This window comes from Eptatretus burgeri, chromosome 12, assembly GCF_056783735.1.
Source record: "Eptatretus burgeri isolate ZD-2024b chromosome 12, Ebu_testis_v1, whole genome shotgun sequence".
NCBI classification, from domain to species: domain Eukaryota; kingdom Metazoa; phylum Chordata; class Myxini; order Myxiniformes; family Myxinidae; genus Eptatretus; species Eptatretus burgeri.
This window is the reverse complement of record NC_140972.1, coordinates 27,295,872-27,319,759: the sequence shown is the minus strand read 5'-3', so window position 1 is coordinate 27,319,759 and position 23,888 is coordinate 27,295,872. Positions and strand designations below refer to the sequence as shown.

The 23,888-nt window shown below is 44.4% G+C and overlaps 1 protein-coding gene across 5 annotated transcripts in view; it reads right to left on the bottom strand.

Annotated features, from left to right (window-relative positions):
* Positions 1-640: 640 nt before the first annotated feature.
* LOC147015296 (gap junction beta-4 protein-like) overlaps positions 641-23,888 on the bottom strand; it is a 24,937-nt gene continuing 1,689 nt past the window's right edge. For 2 of the 5 annotated variants that reach the window (XM_085849921.1, XM_085849917.1), the window contains exons 2-5: positions 13,830-14,100; positions 13,547-13,720; positions 5,701-5,825; positions 641-1,583 (exon numbers count right to left, since the gene is read on the bottom strand). In XM_085849921.1, coding sequence (XP_085706047.1) covers positions 1,316-1,583; positions 5,701-5,825; positions 13,547-13,720; positions 13,830-13,895 — 633 coding nt within the window. In that variant the 5' untranslated portion in view covers positions 13,896-14,100 and the 3' untranslated portion in view covers positions 641-1,315. Of the gene's footprint in view, positions 1,584-5,700; positions 5,826-13,546; positions 13,721-13,829; positions 14,101-14,388; positions 14,520-18,968; positions 19,101-23,888 lie in introns of those variants that run through there. The other 3 variants (XM_085849919.1, XM_085849918.1, XM_085849922.1) reach the window with 3 other exon arrangements.

Sequence of the window (23,888 nt, the reverse complement as noted above, 5' to 3'; positions counted from 1 at the left end):
GCTCTCTGCACAAACGTGACAACTTTTTTTTTGAAACATCCATTTTTTTTTTTTACCAGATTTGCTTTGACTCCCTGTAGAGCACATCGCGAAACATCTGAAAATATAGACACAGATCTGGCAGACACTATGGATCGGCAGTCCCTCTGGGGGACAGGGTGTGAGATCTTGCAGTGCTGATAGGGTGATAGCTTTTATAGTGAATGCATTAAATTATATAGCTCAATAAAGCTGGTTAATTTGTTCACTCAATATAATTCTCCAAACAGTTGAAAAGGATAAGTTTAATGCTTTGGAAATTACACATTTTCTTGTGTAGGTATGCAGGAGGGAGCATAGCCTTGCTTGCTTGAAGTAAATAGGTATATAGGCTTAGTTATAAGACTCGTTATTTCTTTAAATTATCAGATTTCACAACAGATTTTGACACTTGTTTAATACGGACGATATCCGATCCTCAAAAGCGAAATAATATTTCGATGATATACTTAAGTTGGTCCGTGAGAGTAGATCGTGGAAAATCGTCTCGTATCATGCATGAAATCGCTCCAAGCTCCTAATTTGACAACTTGTAGTACTTACAAAAGCAATGTACACAACGATTCTTAGCTATGATGAACAGGTATTCAATATGAGTGAGGAAAGTGAAAAATAAATTTTATTGTTTAGAAATCGTTGTGGCTGTTCCAAGTCAGGGTAAGGTTGAGCAGGTCAAAAAAACATGGCAGCTTCAAACCCCAGTGAGGTTATCCTGGAAACACCTTAAGACCCCAAACAGCGAGGTGGCCGAGGATCATCTGATGAAGGGTATAATTAAATAAGGCAGTTAATTATCTTCAAAAGGGGTGTTTTAATTAACCCAAATTTCACTCTTGCACTTCCTTGGAATTTTCTTAGTATGCATGCAAAGATTCAGGCTGATAGGTTTTTTATAGTTTTGGAGTTATGAACGACACACACACACACTGATTTTTATTAGTATCGATATATATATATATATATATATATATATATATATATGTATATGTATATATATATATATGTATATATATGCATATATATATATATATATTTTTTTTTTTTTTTTTTTTTTTTTGCTGTCACATGTGTTAAACAATATGTTACACGATTTCTCATCTTCTTCAGTTGCTTTTTCAATACTGTTTTTTGTCATGTCCATATCGTGCTAATTTACACGAAATGTAGTTCTTTTCCATCGTCCTTTTATCACCCATTTCATGCATCATCACCCTTCCTGTTGTTGATTTCACTTGGAGAATTTTTCGTCCCCTTCAAAGTTTTGCCCTCTTCCGTATCACAATCCTTCTTTGATGCCTTGTTTGTTTCCATAACATCTCTGATAAGAAATATACAGGAGCTCCAACAGGTTTACGAAGGCACATATCCCCGACACAAGAAGCATGAATCCAGAGAACGCTGTCTTTTCACTGGCCCGAGGCACAAAACAGTCAGTTGGAGAAGGGCAAGGAGCTTCAGAACATTTAAGGAGTCGAGGAATAATCAGTCCAACCTTGGCGTAAATGTTCCAGTATAACATAACTGATCCACACTCGAGCATGAACCTGAAAATACACATCCACGGACAGAAATGGTGATAAATACTGCATAGCAACCAGAATAGCTCGGAATTCTTATATCTAATAAATAAAATTCGCCGTCTGTCTGTCTGTGTGCTCGTGTCTTTTGCAAAGACCGCTGGGTCGACAACCACCACTTTTGGCACACAGACCAAGTTCAATCCATGGATTGTCTGAAGGGTATTTTCATGCACCACCTCAGACTTTACAGACCGTTTAGACCTTTTAAAACCACAAAAACCCATAAGACCCTATGGATTCTTGAATACCCATAAGACCCCAAAGACCTGTAAGACCCTTTACGACCTCGAAGACCCTTTAGTACCTCAAAGACCCAGAAGACCCCCAAGATGCCCGAATATCCTTTAGACCCCAAAGAACCGTAAGACCCTTATTACCCCTTACACCCTTCAGACAGATTAGACAGCTTGGACGCTTTATCATTTGGACCTTTTTTAGACCTTGTTTACATGCTTTATAGTTCAGATCATTTCGACCCCTTGAAGTCTTAGACGCGAACTACAATCAAAACACACCCTTTAGAGTTTAGACCATTGAGTTCTACAACCTTTTAAGTGCACACCACACAAACATCTTTCATCGTCTTACAAAACAGTCTGTACTTTTTTCAGCAAGTAATGCACAAACTCGACCCATCCAGAGGGTCGGCACTCTGCTTTCGATAAGAATTAAGTAGTTGGGAGGGCTGCTGGGGAAATTGGTGAGAGATTTTTTTTTACTTCTTTGTTTAGAAGTTATTATGGACTGTATACGTACACTTTAATATACAGTACACCCTGCAAAAAATTATTTTGTGGGTGGAGGAAGGGTAAGGAGGGGGTAGGAGGACGTGGGAGGTGGGAGGAGGAAGGGGAAGGGGTGTGATGAGGGAGGAGAGGGGAAGGGAAGGGTTGGTGGGAGGAGGAGGGAGGGGAAGGGGTGAGGTGGGAGTCTCGAAGGAAGAATTGGGGTGGGAGTTTGGAGGGTGGGAGTCCGGAGGGAGGAGGGTTAGGGTGGGAGGAGAGAGGGGAAGGGGTGGGATGAGGGACACAGCATTGCTGGGCAACGTCGGGTATCTTTGCTCGTGTGTAATAAGAGGATGGGTAGATAGAAGATCTCAATGAATTACAAAATTTCATAAATAAATGTCATTTTCTGTCTGTCCTGTTTGTGTGTATAAACACCTCCTGTTAGACTTGGTTTTTTTAATGGCCATTAATAATGATGAAGTTATCACCAAATTAAATTCTTAAAAAATATATTGTGCGGATTTGTGGGCACGGCCAGATGTCTAAGGCTCTCATTGGTTTAAACTCGCATCTTACATCACGCCTTACTTCATTACGTCCTGTCTAATCCTAATCCTAGCTTCCCATAAGTTTAGTTACGATCCTCGCCAAAAAGAGAGGGTATTGCATTTGTTGTCATTGTAATTCCCTTCATATAATTTATGTATAATAATTCGCTATTTTGGTGCACAACAAGCCCAAACTTAACTTGGCAAAGTAAATCTGAGGGAACGTTTTAACGAGTGGCTCAAGCGAATACGAGTACAGAACAGCACAGCAAGTGAAACTGCACAACACGGTTATTAATGTTTGCATGCGTTTATAGCGAAAACGACTCGAGGTTATGATGCATAAATTATGTTAAGGGCTTTAGGAAAAATGGCTGAATTTACCGAAAGTTTGAGTAAGTTATGTTAATTTGAATTTATGTTCTTTTCAAGAGTTTCCTTTACGTATTGAGCAATTGTATCTGCAATTAATTTTGACTGCTGAAAACTGCCGAGGTATTTGTAGTCGGGTTAAAAGGCTCAATGGCTGGAGTTTGAGTCCTGCTTACCACCCCCTTGGGATGTGGGGTTCAACGGTTACTGATCTGGTCCAACTGCGCCACTCTCCCTTCCTCCCTGGCCCAGCCACTACCTCCACCCCCAAACTGGCGCTTCCCCTGCCCCCCCTCCTTCCCCTTCAGATCTCACGAGGTAACCCCTGATAATGAGGGTCAACTGGACTTCACATTTCCTCGAACCCCTAGATTTGTGACACTTGTCTCGTGAAGCTATGACCATTGGTTTAAACCCCAAACTGTGTTCATTTAACCACTGACAAATACCCCTTCCGTTACTTCACTGCGGGAATACGAAGATGGGTGGAGGGAAAGTGGGGTGGAGGGCGGGGGGAGAGAGGGTTGGGTGGGAGAGAGAGAGAGAGAAGAGAGATAAGAAAGATAGGCAAGAGAGGCGAAAGAGAAGAGAGAGAGAGGAGAGAAAGCAAGATAGAGAGGAGATGGGGGGAGAGGGAGGGAAAAGGAGGAGGGGGGAGGTCGACGCCTCACCACACGTCGCAAGACTCTCTGGGATGGGGTGGGAGGGAGGAGGATGGGGGAGAGAGAGGAGGGGAAGAGGAGAGTGCAGAGTGAGAGAGGAGGGAGGGGGAGCAAGGAGGGTTGGAGGAAGACAGTATGAGGGGAATAGAATGAAGCATTAAGGTAGGAGAAGGGAAGACAGCAATGAGGGGAGGGGAAGGGAATGAAGCATGAAGGGAGGGGAAGGGAAGGCAGCATGAAGGAAGGAAGGCAGCATGAGGGGAGGGGAAGGGAAGGGAAGGGAAGGCAGTGTACCAGGACATTACCGCGGCGAAAGTTCTTTCAATCGTCGATTGTGAAAGTAAACTTGTTGCTGTTGCAGACTTTGGTTTCTTTGAATCAGCATTCTCAACCGTCACTAACAGGTACTCTCTCTGGTGCTTGGTTTTCAAATATTTCAGCATATTGGACATACTACAGTGATGAGTAAGGTCTATTGAAAAAGTGAGCGTGCAACTTTTGGACTGTCTTATTTAACCTTCCGAAATAGTTCCAAACTGCACTTCTGGATCTTTTGAACGACATGTTGTCAAAACTTTATCAGTGATGTATTACCTTCCTGTTCACCAGCAAAGCAATCAGCATGCTTTACCAGACAACTCTAAATGCCTTGCTTTTCATTTAATAGGAACACTCCTTTGGGACGTGCTTAGTTTGCAAGTGACTTGTTTTTGCTGCTATATTGTAAATGGGATTCCCCATGGGTATGGTCCTTTTCAATTAATACCCTACCAGGCCACTTGTAACCGGAACATGCCCAACAGGGACCAAAAAAGATTTCCCCGAAAAAAACCCGCTGATTTCTCTGAAGCAGGAATTACTAAGAATTGACATTGATTCCAGTTCACTGCTCACTTCCTATTGATTCCATGGTTGTAATTCAGTATTTTGGAATCAATCCACCCACCACTATTAAGCACTCAAGCAAGCACTCCAATGAAATGGTTGGTAAGGAACACCTGGCATTGCAAGCGATTAGCGTTCGGTTATAACAAACACCACCTGGAGACACCCGGAATGTCAAACAATGTCCCAATTGGACAAATCAACACTTTTTTTTTTTAGCAGTTGGAACTGCTGCTGAGATCAGTTGCATAGTTTAAATTTTAAAATTTAGCTCAAGAGATTCTAGAGCTTATCACTCGCTCGGAAATGAAATAAAGGCACGAACACTTGCGTCTCCAGGCGTATATAAGCATTGCGATGTATCCAGCGATTTGTAGGCCTGAAGATAAGACATTCAATGATATGAGTGAGGAAAGTGAAAAAAAAAATTTCCGTGCTTTATATGTTAAGAAACCGTTGCAGCCTGTTCCAAGTCATGGCATTGTTGAGCAGGCCCCCCAAAATGGTGAATTAAGAACCCAGCGAGGGAGAGGGGCTGAACAAGAATGAAGGGGCTGACCAAGGATAAAGCTTTGATAAAGGATAATTAAATAATGCTATTAATTATATTCAAAAGGGATGTTTAAATTTAATCAAACACCCAATTTTCATTCATGCAATACCTTGGAGTTCCCTTAGTATGCATGAAAAGTTTCAGGCCGTGAGGTTTCATGGCTTTGGAGTTATGGAGGAGACACACACACTGACATTTATTATTATAGATTGCTTCGTAATCTCATCATACTAAAAGTGTGTTGATGTTTGATAATGTTAAATTCATGCATGAAATAAGTACAATCCCCTCCATGAGCCTTGGATAATGTAAGAACGATAAGAAAAGGCATACTTCATAAAAACGGTGATGAAATGAGTAAAGATCAGGCCTCCCTTCACCTCTTCTGTTTGGTCCCGTGCATGCCGTGTGGCAATGTGGACCAGAATGAACAAGGTTGGAGTTGACACCACAATGAACTGTGGGATACAGAGGGTTTACATCATTAAAGCGATAAAAAATATTTTTGGATATAGAACTATAGGTTCACAGACTGATCATAAATCAGAATCAAAGGGTAATAAGGACACAAAGACATCAAATGAGGAGCAGAAACAAGAATGGAAGATATGGGGAGCATGAGATGACAATAGGCATCACTTTTAAAAGTCTGGAGTGAAAGGGATGAGACAATGGATATACTTGGAGTCAGTTACAAAAATTGGACCATGGGTCCTGAAGCTCAATTGGATCAGATCAGGAGCAACGTCAATGATCAGATCAGGAGTCAATGACGTCATAAAAATCGAAATTTTGTTCATGCGCAGAATCTGGTCACGTAATTAGTTGAATGGAAGCCCTATCAGTGCTGATTGCAGCGAAACATACACTACATGGCTAAAAGTATGTGCACACCTGCTCGTCCAACATCTCATTCCAAAATCATGGGTATTAATATTGAGTTGGTCCCTCCCCTCCCCCCCCTTTGCTATGATGACAGCCTCCACTCTTCTGGGAAGGTTTTCCACAAGATGTTGGAACATTTCTGCAGGGATTTACTTCCATTCAACCACAAGAGCATTCGTGAGGTCGGGCACTGATGTTGGGCGATTATGCCTGGCTCACAGTCGACGTTCCAATTCATCTCAAAAGGGTCCGATGGGGTTGAGGTCAGGACTCTGTGCAGGCCAGTCAAGTTCTTCCACACCGATCTTGCCAAACCATTTCTGTATGGCCCTCTCTTTGTGCACAGGGGCATTGTCATGCTGAAGCAGGAAAGGGCCTTCCCCAAACTGTTGCCACAGAGTTGGAAGCACAGAATCATCTAGAATGTCATTGTATGCTGTAGCGTTAAGATTTCCATTCATTGGAACTAAGGTGCCTCGCCCGAACCATAAAAAATAGCCCCAGACCATTATTCCTCCTTCACCAAACTTTACAGTTGGCACTATGCATTCGGGCAGGGAGCATTCTCCTGGCATCGCCAAACCCAGATTTGTCCGTCGGACTGCTAGATAGATGGTGAAGCGTGATTCATCACTCCAGAGAACGTGTTTTCACTGCTCCAGAGTCCAATGGCGGTGAGCGCTTGGCATTGCTCATGGTGATCTTAGGCTTGTTTGCAACTCCTTGGCCATGGAAGCCCATTTCATGAAGCTTTCATTGAACAGTGCTTGTGCTGACGTTGCTTCCAGAGTCAGTTCGGAACTCGTTAGTGTGTTGCAACCGATGACAGAAGATTTTTCCATGCTATGCACTTCAGTACTCGGCAGTCCCGTTCTTTGAGCTTGTATGGCCTATCACTTCGCAGCTGAGTTGTTTTTGCTTGAAGACATTTCCACTTCACAATAACAGCACTTAAAGTTGACCAGGGCAGCTCTAGCAGTGGAGAAATTTGACGAACTGACTTGTTGGAAAGGTGGCGTCCTATGATGGTGCCACGTTGAAAGTCAATGAACTATTCAGTACAGCCCATTCTACTGCCAATGTTTGTCTATGGAGATCGCATGGCTGTGTGCTTGATTTTATACACCTGTCAGCAATGGGTGTGGCTGAACTAGCCAATCCACGAATTAGAAGGGGTGTCCGCATACTTTTGGCCATGTAATGTATTTACAGGTTATGTTTTTATACAAGTTACATGTCATTTATGGCTGAGGGTATGGCTGTGCTGCTGATGCAAACACTGCCTGAAGGTTAGGGCAGGAATGTTTTGATGGTATCGGCCTGATTTCAACCCGTCAATGAGCACAGATTTTGTTGTGGTCAATACATCTTCATGAGGCATCATATATGAAGCTTGTGGCCAAGTTTCATCAAAATTGAGTGTTTGGTTCAAGCGATAATGACTGAAGTGTTTATAAACTCACTCACTGACTGACTTACCTATGGACACTGCTCGATCGCATAAGCTCACCGGACTAAAGTCGCATAAGCTCACCGGACACTGGGCTAAAAATGAGAGAATATAGGGATGAAGGAATGGGATGAGTATTCAGTTTGGAATTGGGAAGGATAAAGTGTCCTGGGATTCAGGAGGAAAGCGTTTAACCTGGGTGAGTAGGGGGAGATGGAAGTGTGAGAGTGGGAGTAGTGAGGCCAGCAGTGAAGCAATGCAAAACAGAGTTCACCAAATGGCATGAGGTGATCAAGTGACAGACCTTGGGACTCTACCTCCTTCTGAGATATTCCAATTACAATGAGAGGCTTGGACATGATTGTATCGAGGGGAGCACGATGAAAAGCAGCTGCACCACCCTAGAGTGGGAGGCTTCATACAATACTTCATATGATACGTCACATGTAGGCTTCATACACTGTAATGAGCTCTGAGCTGCTCACAACGGAATCAACTCTGTGGATAATACCAAAGCATCAGCTTGCCTTAGAAGCCATTTTGGAAATGTGGTCCACCCAAGACAGGGTGTGTCTGGTATAATATGAGGCCGAGAAGCTCCAGTGAATACACCTCTTTCAGGGTTTGGCCGGAGAAGTAGATGAGATAGGAATGGGATTAAAAGCAAATCCTTGTGGATGGACAGAGTGAGTGCATGGGATATTCCTGTGTTTGTTTTTGGAGACATATTCAAGGCTCGTGGAAGAGCTAGTATGAGTACACTGAATGTATCAGGACACAACAGGACAAAAGGAACAGAAGAGAGAGGGGGAAACACCAACAACAGAGCTGAAGGCCAAGACAGAGGGAGGTGGACAAACGATGGGCAGGAGAGGATGTATGGAGTGGACAAGATGGATACAGAAGGAAACACTCAGGAGGGAAAACTGGAAATTTGGAAGGAGGAGGGATTTGGGTGGGTGAGGTGAGGGGTTAACAAGGGTAGACAAGTTTTGGATTGGGAATGATCTGAGACGGTGGTGAACAGCTGTCTTCATGAGCTGGAGGGAAGAATGAGATTGAAGAGGATGTGGAAGTTGGTTCCACAATTGGGAAATAAGAGGAACAAATGAGTGAAGGTGAGCAGTCATGCTGGATTTAAGTATTTTCAACAGAAGGGTTGTTGATTGTGAACTGCAAATGCCCTGCAGAAAACTGTGAGGATAGATCACAGACAGAGTGGCAAGGGGGGGAGGCAAGGCTGGAGAGGAGACAGCAAAAGACAGAAAGACCACCAACTTGTCTCTGGTGAGAGACACAAAGACTCAGCTTCATCGTGGGAGATACCAATGATCCTAAAAGCCTTGGTTTCCACAGCGTGAACTCAAGCTCGGTGTGAGGCAGGAGCACCACCCCATAGGGGAGAGCAGTACTCCATCAGACTGCGGATAAAAACTTTGAATGTGGTCAGGAGCTACGGTGTGCTTAGGAAGGACTTTCCATGACGAAGGATGCCCAGTCGTCGACTGGCTTTGGAGGCCAGCTTGGAAATATGGCTTTCCCAGGAAAGATCGTGACAAATAGTGAGGCCCAAAAGCTTGAATGAAAGGACTTCTTCAAGGGGATTGTTGAGAAAGTAGATGGGGGGTAGGGGTTCTAAATGGTCCTTTCAGAGAGACAAGGTGAGGGTGTGACATTTGGCAGGATTGAAAGACATATTCCAAGTGTTTGACCAGCTTGTGATTTTATCCAGGTCTGCAGAGAGTGAAGAGGCTGCTGCCTGTCAATTACAGGGTTGAGAGATGGTACGGTGGAGGGTGGAGTAATCAGTAAAGAGATAAAGAGGATTTTTCACAGCCAGAGAGATCACTGATGAAGATCCAGAATAGGACTGGGCCCAGAACACTGCCTTGGGGGCATTCCAGCCATGACAAGGAGAGGAGATTAAAGGATAGTTGAGTGCCACCCTTTGGCTATGAGAGTAGAGGAAGTCAGTAAGCCATGTTTGATATTGCTATTGAATGCTTAAGGCAGAGTTTGGAGATTAAGGCAGGATGCCAGACTGTATCAAAAGTACGAGACATGTCCAGAGAGACGGTCCTGATCTCTTGTCTGATATTAAGAGCCTCCAACCATTGTTGGGAAAGGAGAACCAGCATGTCCACGGTAGAGTGACCAGGTCTGAATCCAAAAATGATCTGAGATGAGGCTGTTGGAGAAAAGGAATGATTTTATGTCAACTGTGATGATGGACTCCATGACCTTGCTGATGATTGGAAGTGAGCTCATTGATCTGTAGTTCAGGGGATCCAGTTTTGCACATTTTTAGCTCACCTGGAATAGTTCTGGGAAGCTTAGGGGATGGCACGTCGTCCGTCCGTCCGTCCACAAATACTTGCAACTTCTTCTCTGAAGCTACACATACAATTTTGAAGAAACTTTACCACAATGTTCATCACTGTGTATGTACCAAAGTTTGTTCATGGCATCAAAACTATCAGCCCCTAAGGGGGTCGATGGGGGTTACCCCCAAAAAATATGTATTTGCTTTCTTCTCCAAAACCACACACACCATTTCGATGAAAGTTGACCATAACCTTTATCACCAATGATGTACAAAAGCGTTTTCTTGGCATAAAAAACCATTTGGGTCTGAGGGGGTCTACGGAGTTAGTTTACGATGGGATTGCCCCCTAAAGAGGTTCAGTATTTGCTTTCTTCTCAGAAACCACGCATGCAATTTTGATGAATCTTGACCCAAACTTTCATCACCTGTGATGTACCAAAGTTTGTTCATGGCATTAAAAAACACATCAGGGTGTGAGGGGGTCTACAGAGTTAGTTTACGGTGGGGTTGCCCCCATAAAGAGGTATTTGCTTTCTTCTCAGAAATGACACACTATTCTGATGAAACTTGACTACAACCTTCATCACCCGTGATGTACCAAAGTTTCTTCATGACAAGAGAAATATTGGGGTCGAAGGTGGTGTAAGGCGGGTTACCCCCCAAAAATATGTTTGCTTTTTGGTTTTTGTATACCTTGTCGAGGCTCGTATGAGAGCGAACACACAACACACAGCAAGGGGGACATGAGACAAGAAGGGCGGGAGTGAGAAGGACAAAATAGGGGGGAACAGAGGCATTAGGAGATTTCTGGAAGGGAGAGGGATGGGGCAGGGAACATGGGGAATACAAGATGGACATTACAGGGACTTTCAGGAAGGAAAGCAGGGAATTTGAAGGAGGTGGGTTTGGGGTGGGTTAACGGGGGTATAAAACATCGAGGATTTGGATGGGGGGGGATTTGGATGGTTCACCACCTCCAAAATAAGAGGTGGTGGTGAACAGCTGTTTTTTTAAGCCTAGAGGGAAGAATGGGATTGAACAGAGTGAGGGAGTTTATTCCAATGGCGGGAAAAAAGAGGAATGAAAGAGTGAAGGTGAGCAGTGATTCGTGATTTTGGTAGTTTTACCAGAAGGGGGTTGTTGGCGAACCTTGAGCGCACTGTGGAAATATGGTGGGGACAAATCGCAGAGAGAGCAGGGGGGCGAGATGGGAGAAGACAGACCACCGACCTGCCTGCGTTGAGAGAGTGAGAGGCCCAAAGACTCAGCCTCATCGTGGGAGATACCAATGATCCGAAATGCCTTGGTTTCCACAGCGTGAAGCCGAGAAAGGTGGGAGGCAGGAGCACCAGCCCAGAGGGGAGAGCAGTACTCCATCAGGCTGCAGACGAAAGCTTTGTAAGTGGTCTGGAGCTCAGGTGGGCAGAGGAACGACTTTGCCCGACGGAGGATTCCCAGTCGGGGACTGGCTTTGGAAGCCAGGTTGGAAATGTGGTTTTCCCAGGAAAGGTCATGGCAGATTGTGTGACCCAGAAGCTTGAAAGAAAGAATTTATTCCAGAGGATTGTTGCGAAAGTGGATGGGGGGGGGGGTGGGTTCTAAATGGTCCTTTTGAAGAGACATAGTAAGAGTGTGAGATTTGTCCCGATTGAAAGACATGTTTCACATGTTGGACCAGTTTGTGATTTTACCCAGATCTGCAGTGAGCGAAGAAGCTGCTGCTTGCCGGTCTGAGCGATGACAGATGGTACGGCAGAGGGTGGAGTCATCAGCAAAGAGAGAGAGGATTTTCCAGAGAGATCATTGATGCAAACCAGAAAAAGAACAGAGCCCAGAATGCTGCCTTGAAGAACTCAGCCTGGACAGGAAGAGGAGATGAAAGAATTCCATTTAGTGCCACACGTCGACTGCGACAGGAGAGGAAGTCAGCGAGCCATGAGTGGAGATGGCCTTGGATACCATAGGAAGAGAGTTTGGTGAGCAGGACAGGGTGCCAGACCGTGTTAAAAGCACGCGATATGTCTCGGGATATCGCTCTGATTTCATGTCCAGCATTGAGTACCTCCATCCATTGTTGGGAGAACAGAAGCAGCATATCCAGGGTAGAGTGACCGAGTCTGAAACCAAATTGATGAACAGAAATCAAACCATTGGAGAAGAGGAAGGATTTAATGTCTGAAGCGATGATGGATTCCATAACCTTGCTGATAATTGGGAGAAGGCTGATTGGTCTGTAGTTGCAGGGACCTGTTTTTGCACCTTTTTTAGACAGGGCAGTGATGTTTGCTGATTTCCAAGCAGATGGCAGATGACCTTAAGCAAATGACAGGGTGAATAGAACAGAGAGAGGGTGAGGAAGAGCAGAAGAGCAGGTTTTTAAGGACACGTGAGCTGATGCCGTCTGGACTGGTTGCAGAATCTGAGTCGAGGTTTGACAGCAAGCTCTCCACCTTGTCAGGAGAAAAGGACACAGAGTCCAGGGACAGTTGGGTGTGACTGGGTAAGGTGGGTACAGAAAGCGATGGGTTTTGGACACAAGATTTCGATGCAAACACAGAGTTTAGGCATTCAGCCTTTTCATGTGCGGTGTCAGCAGTGCGGCCATTTGAGGTAAGGGAGGGCATGGAGGGGGAACATACACCAGAATCAGATTTGAATAGACACCACCAGGACTTGGAGGAGGGTGAGAGGTTTGTAAGTTCAGACTTGAGCTGAGAAAGATGTTTTCTGGCTTTCCTGAGGGTAGATACACACTTGTTCTGAGCTTTACGGGAGGAACTGAGATTACCCTCTGTTGGGTTTGCTTTCCAAGAGGCAAAGGCAAGTTGTTTCAGGACAATTCTCTGAAACTGCACACATAATTCTGATGAAACTTGACCACCATCTTCTTCACCTTTGATGTACTAAAGTTTGGCCATGAGATTAAAAAAATTGGGGTGTAAGGGGTTCGACGGGGGGTGGGGGGAGATGGTTGCCCCCAAAAATATGTATTTGCTTTCTTCTCCAAAACCACACACACCATTTCGATGAAACTTGACCACAACCTTTATCACCCATGATGTAGCAAAGCTTGTTCACAGCATTAAAAAAAATCTGGGTCTGACTGGGTCTACGGAGTTAGTTTATAGTGGGGTTGCTCCCCAAAAGAGGAATTTGCTTTCTTCTCAGAAACGACACTATTCTGATGAAACCTGACTACAACCTTCATTACCCGTGATGTACCAAAGTTTTTTTCATGACATGAGAAAAATCGGGGTCTGAGGCGGTGTAAGGGGGGTTGCCCCCCAAAATACGTATTTCCTTTATTTACTGAAACTGCACACACAATTCCTGAAAAAAAAGACATATTTTGATGATTATATTTTTCAATGTGGAGTTAGTCCTTTATCAAACAAAGTTGCATGAAGAGTTAAACAGCCTTTTCAGTTTTGCTATGTTTAAGATTCCATGTACTACCTTAGCTGGGTGAAAATGGCTACAAAATTAGAAGTGGAGAGGCCAGGGTGGAAACATTTTACCTGAATTGCCCAAAAGCGGATTGGAGACACAGGGAAGAAATAATCGTAGCAGACAGTTACACATCCAGGCTGCTTTGTGTTGCACACAAACTCTTGCTGCTCATCTTCAAATACTTCTTCAGCCACAACCACAAGCACGAGCAAACGGAAAATAAGAACAATTGAAAGCCAGACCTGGGGATAAAAACGCAAAATGAAAAGCACACATGACAAGAGGATCGGCTCAAAACTTTGACAGATTAACCCGATGAACAACAAATTTGTCGGAAATCGTTAAACTCACCTTGCCAACTGCTGTTTCGTGGCTGCGCACCCGAAGTAGAAGCTCTTTCAGGATCGCCCATGACATTGTGGCAATTTTACAATGGCTTCTTTTGTTCTCTTTTATCCTTTATGAATGTTCTAACTTCTCTCAAACGTCTTTTTTTTCTTCCACACCCAGTCGTCTTCAATCATTGTACCATTTTCCTTCTTCCGAGCTATCCATGCAGCCACTCTTCTTATAGCGAACCCAAACTCTCCTGCCAGTTTAACTTCCCACTATTTTCTTTTCTCTGTCAAAATAGAGGAAAAGGTGAATTCATGTGAGCATAATGAGACATTATTAATCAAAATTAAGACCAATTATTGTACCATAGTCCCAAGAAGGAAGTCAGACATAACACACACACACACACACACACACACACACACACACACACACACACACACACACACACACACACACACACACACACACACACACACACACACACTCTACTGGTAAGTACAGTACTTATAAAAGCTATTTATTTGAAGTTATAACCTTAACTTGTAAGCAATTTACTGATTTCCCCACTTGCCGGATCATCATGTGGACACCGTTTTTCATCGAGGTGTCGATCCTTTCAGCCCAGAACCTCTCCAAACGGCAGATCCACAACCCTGGTCACAGGTCCACACCAGTGGATTACTCAACATCAATGGACCCAGAACCTTAAAGTTGTGTACAATGCAATATCTTTATTCAAACTAATTTAATTATTAGTTCTATTTAAAGTATGACGACATATGAATAACTTCAATCATGTGTTCCTCGTTCCTTGGTAAACGGTTGTCAGATGGAGGACCCTGGGTCACGTGGTCAAGTTATTAGCGTTTGCGGTTAACTTGTGACCCGCCGCGACACAAAGTTATTGGTGTGCGATGGCCTGCGTTTCCCGGTGAGTCCGGAGAGGAACCAGGAACAGCCCCTCCCTCATGGCTCCCCCGTGACGACGGGGCCGTGACAATATTAATTAAAGAATTTATCTCACTAAAATAATTAATTCAACATTGTAATATCAAATGCAATGGAAACTTGTTTACATGAAAATCGACCAAACTTAAAAAGGTGACGATGGAGTCCAATGACATTTTCACAAGACCTGATCAAACAATCAGCCAAAATATCTTTTGTTTAACATGATGGAAAAAAAATTCTCAGCACGTTACACAAAATCATCCTTTACTGAACAAATTCTTGCAAATCTAAGTATCTGAAATGAAAAGACATTACAACCCATTTTGATTGGTACATTGCTACACGGAAAGGTGTACAAGACACAAGGAAACTGAAATCATCAACTTTATGATATACACTTGGACTTTATGATATACAAAGCCATTCTGTCCAACTCTAACCAACACATCCAGATATGCAGCAACTGTACAACCATTACCACTCCTGTTTGCAATCAGGCTATCGGGATAAATCTTGTGAAGCTGCCTGTCAAAAAAAATTATAGTTCACTACACAAATATCATCTATTGTATATAATGACATGTATGAGATAATATTTTAGCTTATCCTATTTTTTTTCTCCTTCATCAGTTTCTGCGTAAATGAAAATTCACAGAAAATAATAGTAATAATAAAAAATCCGCTAATAAGGGGCTGCAATTCCCACCCAGGGGAAAACCCTTAACCTGTTGAAACATTATCCCACAAAAAGACACAAATAAAAAGTATTAAATATAATAAAATTAACAGCATCCTTAAACTTCTGCTTCTCAAAACAATGAAAACTTGAGTATGTCTTTTTAGAAAAGAATGCTCCATCAAAGCTGACACATAAAAACTTATTAAAAGAGTTTAAAAACCTTGTCAATTACCTTGAAGAGTGAATCCCTCATAAGTAGGAAAGTATTTATGAAATAAAATAAAACACTGATCATGCGTATTATTCCACTCATGATGAATACAAAGTATTGAGTGATGCACACGATCATTTTAATATGTGTACTTTCTGAAGATTCTGAAAAGATGGCCTAGAGGTAGGCACACTCGCTTCCAGGCCGTCTCGCCTGAGTTTGAATCTCAACCCAGCTCTAAACTGGCATCCCAGTGCTTCACAGGCAAGGTGATTCATCAATGTGTGTGCCGTCCCTCAGACAGACGTTAAACTGGCCTTCTGTCTGCCTGCTTTAGTAAGTGAACGTTAAAGACCCCACACTGTCTTTTGTAAAGAGTAGACGAGCTATCGCCAGCACCCTGAATGAAATTCCAAATTCCTGCCCTAAGTACTGCTGGGAGAGGGATGGCAAACCACTCAACATGACTCTGGCCAAGAAACTGCTTTGGCAGAACCAACGTTCTACAACACCAAGTCTGGTGCATGAGGATCAGATTTCTGGAAGGTGTTTTGCTAAATTGTATTGTTGATGCAATTTATTTAAGCGACAACATGGAACAAAGATGAGGTACAAACCTCTGACAGAGACAAATGTTGACCGATTGCATGTCCATTTCATTGTGACATAATCACATAATGCTGCATTTTGGCAAATCTTTTTGCAAAGAGTTAGGTTCGGTTAGGTATGGGAGCATGTGTGCGCCGAAGCGCCATGTCGCTGCATCCACTTTCCTTTGGTACTCCAGGAGCTTCCATCTTGCCATCCCCCAGGCAGATGCCTGGCCCATCTCCATCTCCTTTAGACGCCGATCAAGCTGCTGCAACCACAAGGCATGTGGTCGGCCCAATGGCCTCCTCCACTCACGAGGCTCCCTCGCTGAGAGAATCTGGGTGAGCAGGATCAGCATCAGGAAATTGAGCCACATGTCCATACTGCTGCAGCTAATGCTCATGGACTACACAGGTAACAAATCTCATTTGAGTCTCTCTCAGCATCCCCTCGTTGGACATAAAATCTGACCTAAGCTAAGGATTCTCCGAAGAGACCTGGTGCCGAAGGAGTTAAGTCTTCATCTCAAATACTTTGTCAGAGTCCAAGTCTCACATCTGGAGTGCAAGACTGGAAGCACCAAGGACCTGAAGACTCAGAGTTTCATCCTCCTGCACAGGTCCTGACAGCACCACACCCAATGATCCAGTGAATCCATGACTCCCCAGGCCCGACCTACATGTCCATTGACCTCTGGCTCACAACCTGCAGAGACATGAATATCACTGCCTAGGTAAGTGAATCTCTCCATGATCTCAACATCCTCACCACGAACACCACAAACAGGACAAGATGGCATGTCATTGAAAGCCTGGATCTTTGTTTTGATCCAGGAAACCCATAGCCCCAGCGGCTCTGATTCCTCATTCAGTGCCTTGAGGACCCCTACAAAGACATCCAGTGTCTCCGCAAGGATGTCTGCATCATCTGCAAAATCAAGGTCAGAGATCTTGACATTCCCAAGCGATGCACCGCAGCTTGATCTCTCCGACTTCTTCCCCAAAATCCAGTCCATGCAAGTGTTTAAAAGTGTGGGGGAGCCAATATACACCCCTGATGCACTCCAGTTGCAACTGGAAATAAGTCGGGGATGGAAGCACCATACCTCACAGTACTCTCTGTACCAGAGTCTAGTTCAGAAATTAACATAGGCTGCAAGTAAACTCTGCCAAAACTCTCGTCTGCGAGGACCCAGAGAGCAATGATACGGTCAATCGTTGACTTCTTTGGTGTAACGCCCGACTGCTCTGGGCACTGGTGCTGAAGGAGATGGTGCCATACCCTATCAAGAATTATCCGAGCAAATACCTTGCCTGGCACTGAAGGCAGCGTCACCTCTCGGTAGTCGTTGCAGTCCTGGCGATCACCCTTCCCGTTCCATAGAGGGTCAACGAGGCCCCTTTTCCAGTCAGTTGAGATGATGCCTGTGCTCCAAACAGAGCACAGAACTGCTTGCAATGATACAATTACAGCATTCCCACCAGCCTTGAGAAGTTCAGCATGGACGTCACAGATCCCAGGGGCTTTACCCCCATTTTAACTGGTTCACCACAGCCTGTGTTTCCACAAACAAAGGTAGATCACAGTTGATTGGAGGGTCAGCGTTGGGAATAGTTATACCCCTGACATCCAACTCAATAGCCGGTGGGTCAACCTGGTACTGGTACATCCACTCAAAGTAAGTGGCCCAGCAGGTCTTCACTTCAAATTCCTCTGTCAAGAGTCCACCACCCTCTGCTCTAGCAGGAGCACACCGAGGGGCAGGCTTCAAGGAACCCAATGCACAAATTCCTCTGTAAGCAGGATGAGAATCACTTGTCCACAGGTGATGTTCTACCCCTTCACAGATTCCTCATACACAGGCCTCCTTGTTCGCCCTCAGCGCACTTACAGTTTTACACCTCAGCTCCCTGAACAGCTCAGCTCTGCCATTAAGATGGCCCTCCGACTCTGGTCAATGGTATTCAGTGTCCCTTGGGAGACAAAGTTCCTCTTCGCCTGTTAGTGGGTTCCAAGACATCCACCGGCAACATCAAGGATGGTAGTCTTGAAGGCACTCCACTATTCTTCATCGTTCCCCATAGCACACAGACCCCCCAAATCCCCACTCGGCCGGTACACGAACTCCTCAGCTACTCTCTTATCCCTGAGCTTGTCAACATCCAGCCTAGGCTGGGATGGTGCCATTCTTCTGAATTTATGCTGCAACAAGCCTGTGGTCAGTATTGAGAAAATGGGCACTCTGGTAGACCCTGCAGTTTTTGAATCATCCTCAAGCACCCATACAAGGAAAATAGACACAGGTGGAGGCCATTCAGCCCATCCTGTCTGCACGATCACCATACTAATTTATCTCCACAAGTTACAAGAAGAAAATGCAATTATTTTAAATCTATTAATATTTGTGTATTTTTGTAGTTTTTGTCCTTTTTTTATTCCCCTCAGGGGAGGGGGCATGGGCTTGTTTAAAACACGCACAATATCAACCACACAACATCAAACAATGAGACCGCCATCTGGTGGACAACACCTCAGCACCACACCGACACACTACTGCAATCCAACCCGGGAAGGTTATCCAATGTTTTTCCTCCGATCGTCAAAGAGTGTCGGTCCCGAAGGCGTGTTTTTTTCCTTTTTGTGTGTTTTGCGGAATGAAGTACTTTACAGTGGCTAGAGTACAAATCCTGCCACCAACGTCATAGGGGAGGCTACTCACTGCAGGAGGATTACGCAGACGCAGTTGGGCATCAGATATGGATGGCCATTGACTCACATGGAGCTACTCGGCCCTTTGACACGTTTTGTCCAACTGGGTGTCCATATCCATACACACTCCTCACCAGGAAACCTTGTGGGGGAGATGGTTTGGTTACTGACAACCCAACCATAAAACAGGTTAGTACAGGTTTACACAGTACCTGTAGCGTCACAGATCTGATCTGGTTGACCGAGATAAGGGATCCAACGTGGAAGTAACATTCTCAATACCGGGTATGTGCACCTCCGGCAGCAATCACTATATTGTATTGTCGGCACATATTCAACTCTGAGCCTTGGAAATGGCATTTTACACCAGAATCAGCTCATCGAGGGTCTGTGGCTCTCTTGGCAAGGTTCAATTGTGCCGATCATTGATATCCCAGAGATGTTCAATTTCATCTAAAAGTGGTGAGATGGCAGGCCAGGGTTTCAGGACATGAACGTTGGCATTGACAAAAATGTTAAATGGCCCTGTGAGCAGGAGCATTATCGTGCATAAAATATTGTGGTTGTGGAAGAAATGGAGGAATTTCAGAACAAAGATAGGATTGTACAGAGTTGCTTGGTCCGTGGACGTGTAGGAGACATCTTTTTTTTGCATTTACAAGCCAGCAATAACAGGAATTATGTTCTTAAAACAACAAGCAAGCCAAACGTGCCGAGCAGGCAGAAGCCCCACTTTCCCGGCTTCGTGCCGACAAGCCACACCCGGAGGTGGATGATGAATGGGCCTGATGTGAGAAGCGAAGAGAAATAGCAAATGTTTTTTTTTTTGGTGGGTTGGGTTTGGTGTGAGGGACACGGTCGAGAGACAATGGAGCTAGGATATGGCGTGTAAGAACAGGGCATTACGGCTGGTTTTCCTTCGACGCATGAAGAAGATGGCACGATTTTCGTATTCGTGCTGAGGTGAATTGGCTCACATGGCGGAGCAAGACGTTGGCGTTTGACTCTTGGCTGGGTCATATGAGACCAGCCTCGAAGACTCGTGTATCTCACCGAAGGGAGCGGTGCCATTCTGCAGAGAGCAGTGGCGTCGGCAAGCACGATCGACGAAGAGGCTGCATGGCGGTTTCTGAGCCTTGGCGTTGAATCCTGCCTCATGAATTTCCTCATGTACGTTTTCCCGCCCAGAGAGTGGCTTGGCGCCATTTTGGGTGCATCTTCCCTCGCAGGACGAAGCGGTTCAACCCCAAAGTTCAACAAAGATGATCTCTAGACAAAGCTAAGTGCCAGAATAAAAGGAGGATTTGCTTTTCTTTTGTTTTCCCCTTGTCTGTATTAAAGTCAGTGTGTAAATGTGCCTCGACTTTAGGCTTTAATTTGCCTCACGTTTTATTATTACATTTTGAATTATCAGCCTTGTAAATATTTGATCTATTTTCATTAAATTCCCGTGTTTATTTTATTTTCTGGTGTCCGTGTATTTGTTGTGGGTTTGAGATAAACCCCTTTGTGCTGTGCTTCTGTCTGCTCCATCTTTGCCACCCTTCCCCTCCCGAGCACGCCATAATCTCTGAGGATCACGTGCTCACCTCCGAGGAAAACCGCTCGGTGATCCGGCTTGGTCGGTGTTAACCGCCTGTCTACAACATTTGGGTCAGTGGGGGGGGGGGGGTTAACCTAACCGGCACGGCCGCAAAAATATTATTCCTGGATCATGTTGTTGAAGGGTAGGCAACACATGTTGCTGTAAGATCTCACTAATGCATAAATCTGCTGTCAAATTGCCAGAGCTATGGATTAAGTTGGCATCAATGGTTTCAGCAATACCACCCAGATCATGACACTTCCATGTCAAACATTTGTGTCTTCTTGGACACAGATTGGGGCATATCATTCATTGTGTCTTCTGTAGACCTGTGCACAATCATGCCTTTCAGGACGAAACCTCGATTAGTCACTGAACAGAACACTTGCCCATTACTTAAGTGTACAATATCCATCAGACCTGCTGATTTCACCATTGCAAGCGTGCTCAGATGTGTCGCGGTGCAAGTCTTGGATGCTGAACAGGATGATGAGCACAAATCCCTTCATCACAGAGAAACCTGAACATGGTGTTGACACTTATCTTGTGAGGTCCAGGGAGTATGTTTGTAGTACTCTGGGCAGCTTGAAACTGATTGCTTAGATGGGTCGTGTGAATGTATCAGTCCTGAGTGGGAGTCGTTTTCCTGGGACATCCACTTCTGGGTTATTCAGCCAATGGATCAAGAAGATCTAATGATGTGATGTCATTAGATCTTGTTGATCCAGTAGCTTGATAAAGTCTATTGTGGTCATAAATAGTTCCTCTCATCATGTTAAAGACCCTTGAAACATGGCTTATGGAAAACCCTGCTTGAAGGTGTCCAACCATTTGATTTTTCTCATTTTCTGACAGATGTAGCATTGTAATGGATGATTAAAGGATGTAATCAGTATGTTTTTGGGATGACCCACACACAGGAGTCTCGGAAAGACTATTTTGAATTTCCTCAGAATAACTCACATCACCTGTAAAGACCAAAGGTTGCATGAGTTGCATGTTCTGAACGATGACTGCTTGAGGCAATTATGTTACGTGGAAACTTGCATCAGGTGTTCTACACTTCCCTTGTACCAAAAAGGCAGTTGGAATAAATACTGAAACAGTCCTTCGATAATCACGTTATGAATTAGAAGGGCACTCAGTAGAGCGCATACCTCTGCCATGTAATGCCTGATCCACGAGAACATATCGGGCCCAATACATTTTTGTAATACCATGCTGCATGTGCTTTTTCGGTTTTGGCCCAATCAATGGTGAAGAATCATTTTTAAAATGAAATAATTCTCTTATCCAGATCCGGATTCGGATCTTCACCAAAATCTAATCAATTCCAAAATCGAATCACCAAAACCGTACAATCTGTCATCCCTCAGACCGGCATACAGCAGCTTCTTCACTCACTACAGATCTGGGTAAAATCACAAACTGGTCCAACACGTGCAACATGTCTTTTAATCCAAACAAATCTCACACTCTCACTATGTCTCTCCAAAAGGACCGTTTAGAACCCCCCCCCCCATCCACTTTCTCAACAATCCTCTGGAAGAAGTCCTTTCTGTCAAGCTTCTGGGTCTCACTATTTGCCATGACCTTTCCTGGGAAAGCCACGTTTCAAACCTCGCCTCCAAAGACAGTCGCCGACTGGGAATCCTCTGTCGTGCAAAGTCCTTCCTCGGCCCACCTGAGCTCCTGACCACTTACAAAGCTTTTGTCCACAGCCTGATGGAGTACTGCTTTCCTCTCTGGGCTGGTGATCCTGCCTCCCACCTTTCTCGGCTTCACGCTGTGGAAACCAAGGCATTTCGGATCATTGGCATCTCCCGCGATGAGGCCTCTCTTTGGGCCTCTCACTCTCTCACTGCAGGTTGGTCGGTGGTCTTTCTGTCTTCTACTGTCTCCTCTCCAGCCTCACCCCCCTACTCTCTCTGCGATTTGTCCCCACCATATTTCCGTAGGGTGCTCAAGGTCCGCCAACAACCCCATTCTGGTAAAACTACCAAAATCACGAATCACTGCTCACCTTCACTCTTTCATTCCTCTTTTTCCCCACCTTTGGAATAAACTCCCTCACTCTATTCAATCCCATTCTTCCCTCCAGGCCTTCAAAACAGCTGTTCACCACCACCTCTTATCATCCCCCATCCAAATCCTCGATCTTTTCTACCCCCGATAATCCACCCAAGCCCACCTCCTTCAAATTCCCTGCTTTCCTTCCTGAAAGTCCCTGTAATGTCCATCTTGTATTCCCCATGTTCCCCACCCCATCCCTCTCCCTTCCACAGATCTCCTAATGTCTCTGTTCCCCACTGTTTTGTCCTTCCCACTCCCACCCTTCTTGTCTCATGTCCCCCTTGCTGTGCGTTGTGTGTTAGCTCTCATATGAGCCTCGACAAGGTATACAAACAAACAAACAAAAGAAATTTGTCCTTGCGACACACCCAACTTGTCCACCAAGTTTTGTACGAATCCACCCACAACTTTTTGAGAAATCGTGCTATATATATCATTTTAGCCATATCTCTCAATGGTGAAGAATAATTTCAAAAACTTCAAGCAGTCGGATCTGGATCCGGATCTTCACCAAAATCGAATCAATTCGTCGTGGTCACACACCCAACCTTTCCACCAAGTTTAGTCGGAATCCACCCACAACCTTTTGAGATATCGTGCTGTGTATCGGTTTCGCCCGATCTCTCAATGGTAAAGAATCACTTAAAAAATTATCAGATCCGAATCCGGATCTGGATCTTCACCAAAATTGAAGCAGTTCTTCCTTGTCACACACCCAATATGTCCACCAAGTTTTATCCGAATCCATCCACAACCTTTTTGAGATATCGTGCGATATATAATTTTTTGGCCCTTTGTTGAATGTTGAAGAATCACTTAAAAATTCTAGCAGTCGGATCCGGATCCAGATATTCATCAAGATCTAATCAGTTCGTCCTTGTCACACACCGAACCTGTCCACAAAATTTCATCCGGATCCGTCCACAACTTTTTGAGATATCCTGTACACAAGCAAACAGACAAACACACAGAAATGGGTGAAAACATAACCTACTTCACCTTCGGTGTTGGAGGTAAATATACCTGTTCGGTTTTTTTTATGGCGGAGAGGGTCTATTTAAATAGTTTTTTTTTTAATGTGTGGTGGTGGGGAGAGGATGGAGAAAGATGGTTGTCACAAACGAGTCATGTGCAAACACCAATAGGAACAAAACACAGACGTCACGCAATAATTCTCCCTTGCTCAAGCAATTCACAGCTCTTTTGTTAAGACAATCCATCCTCACTCTAAACAAACAACATTCCAAAGTTTGTAATCCATCTAAAAAATGT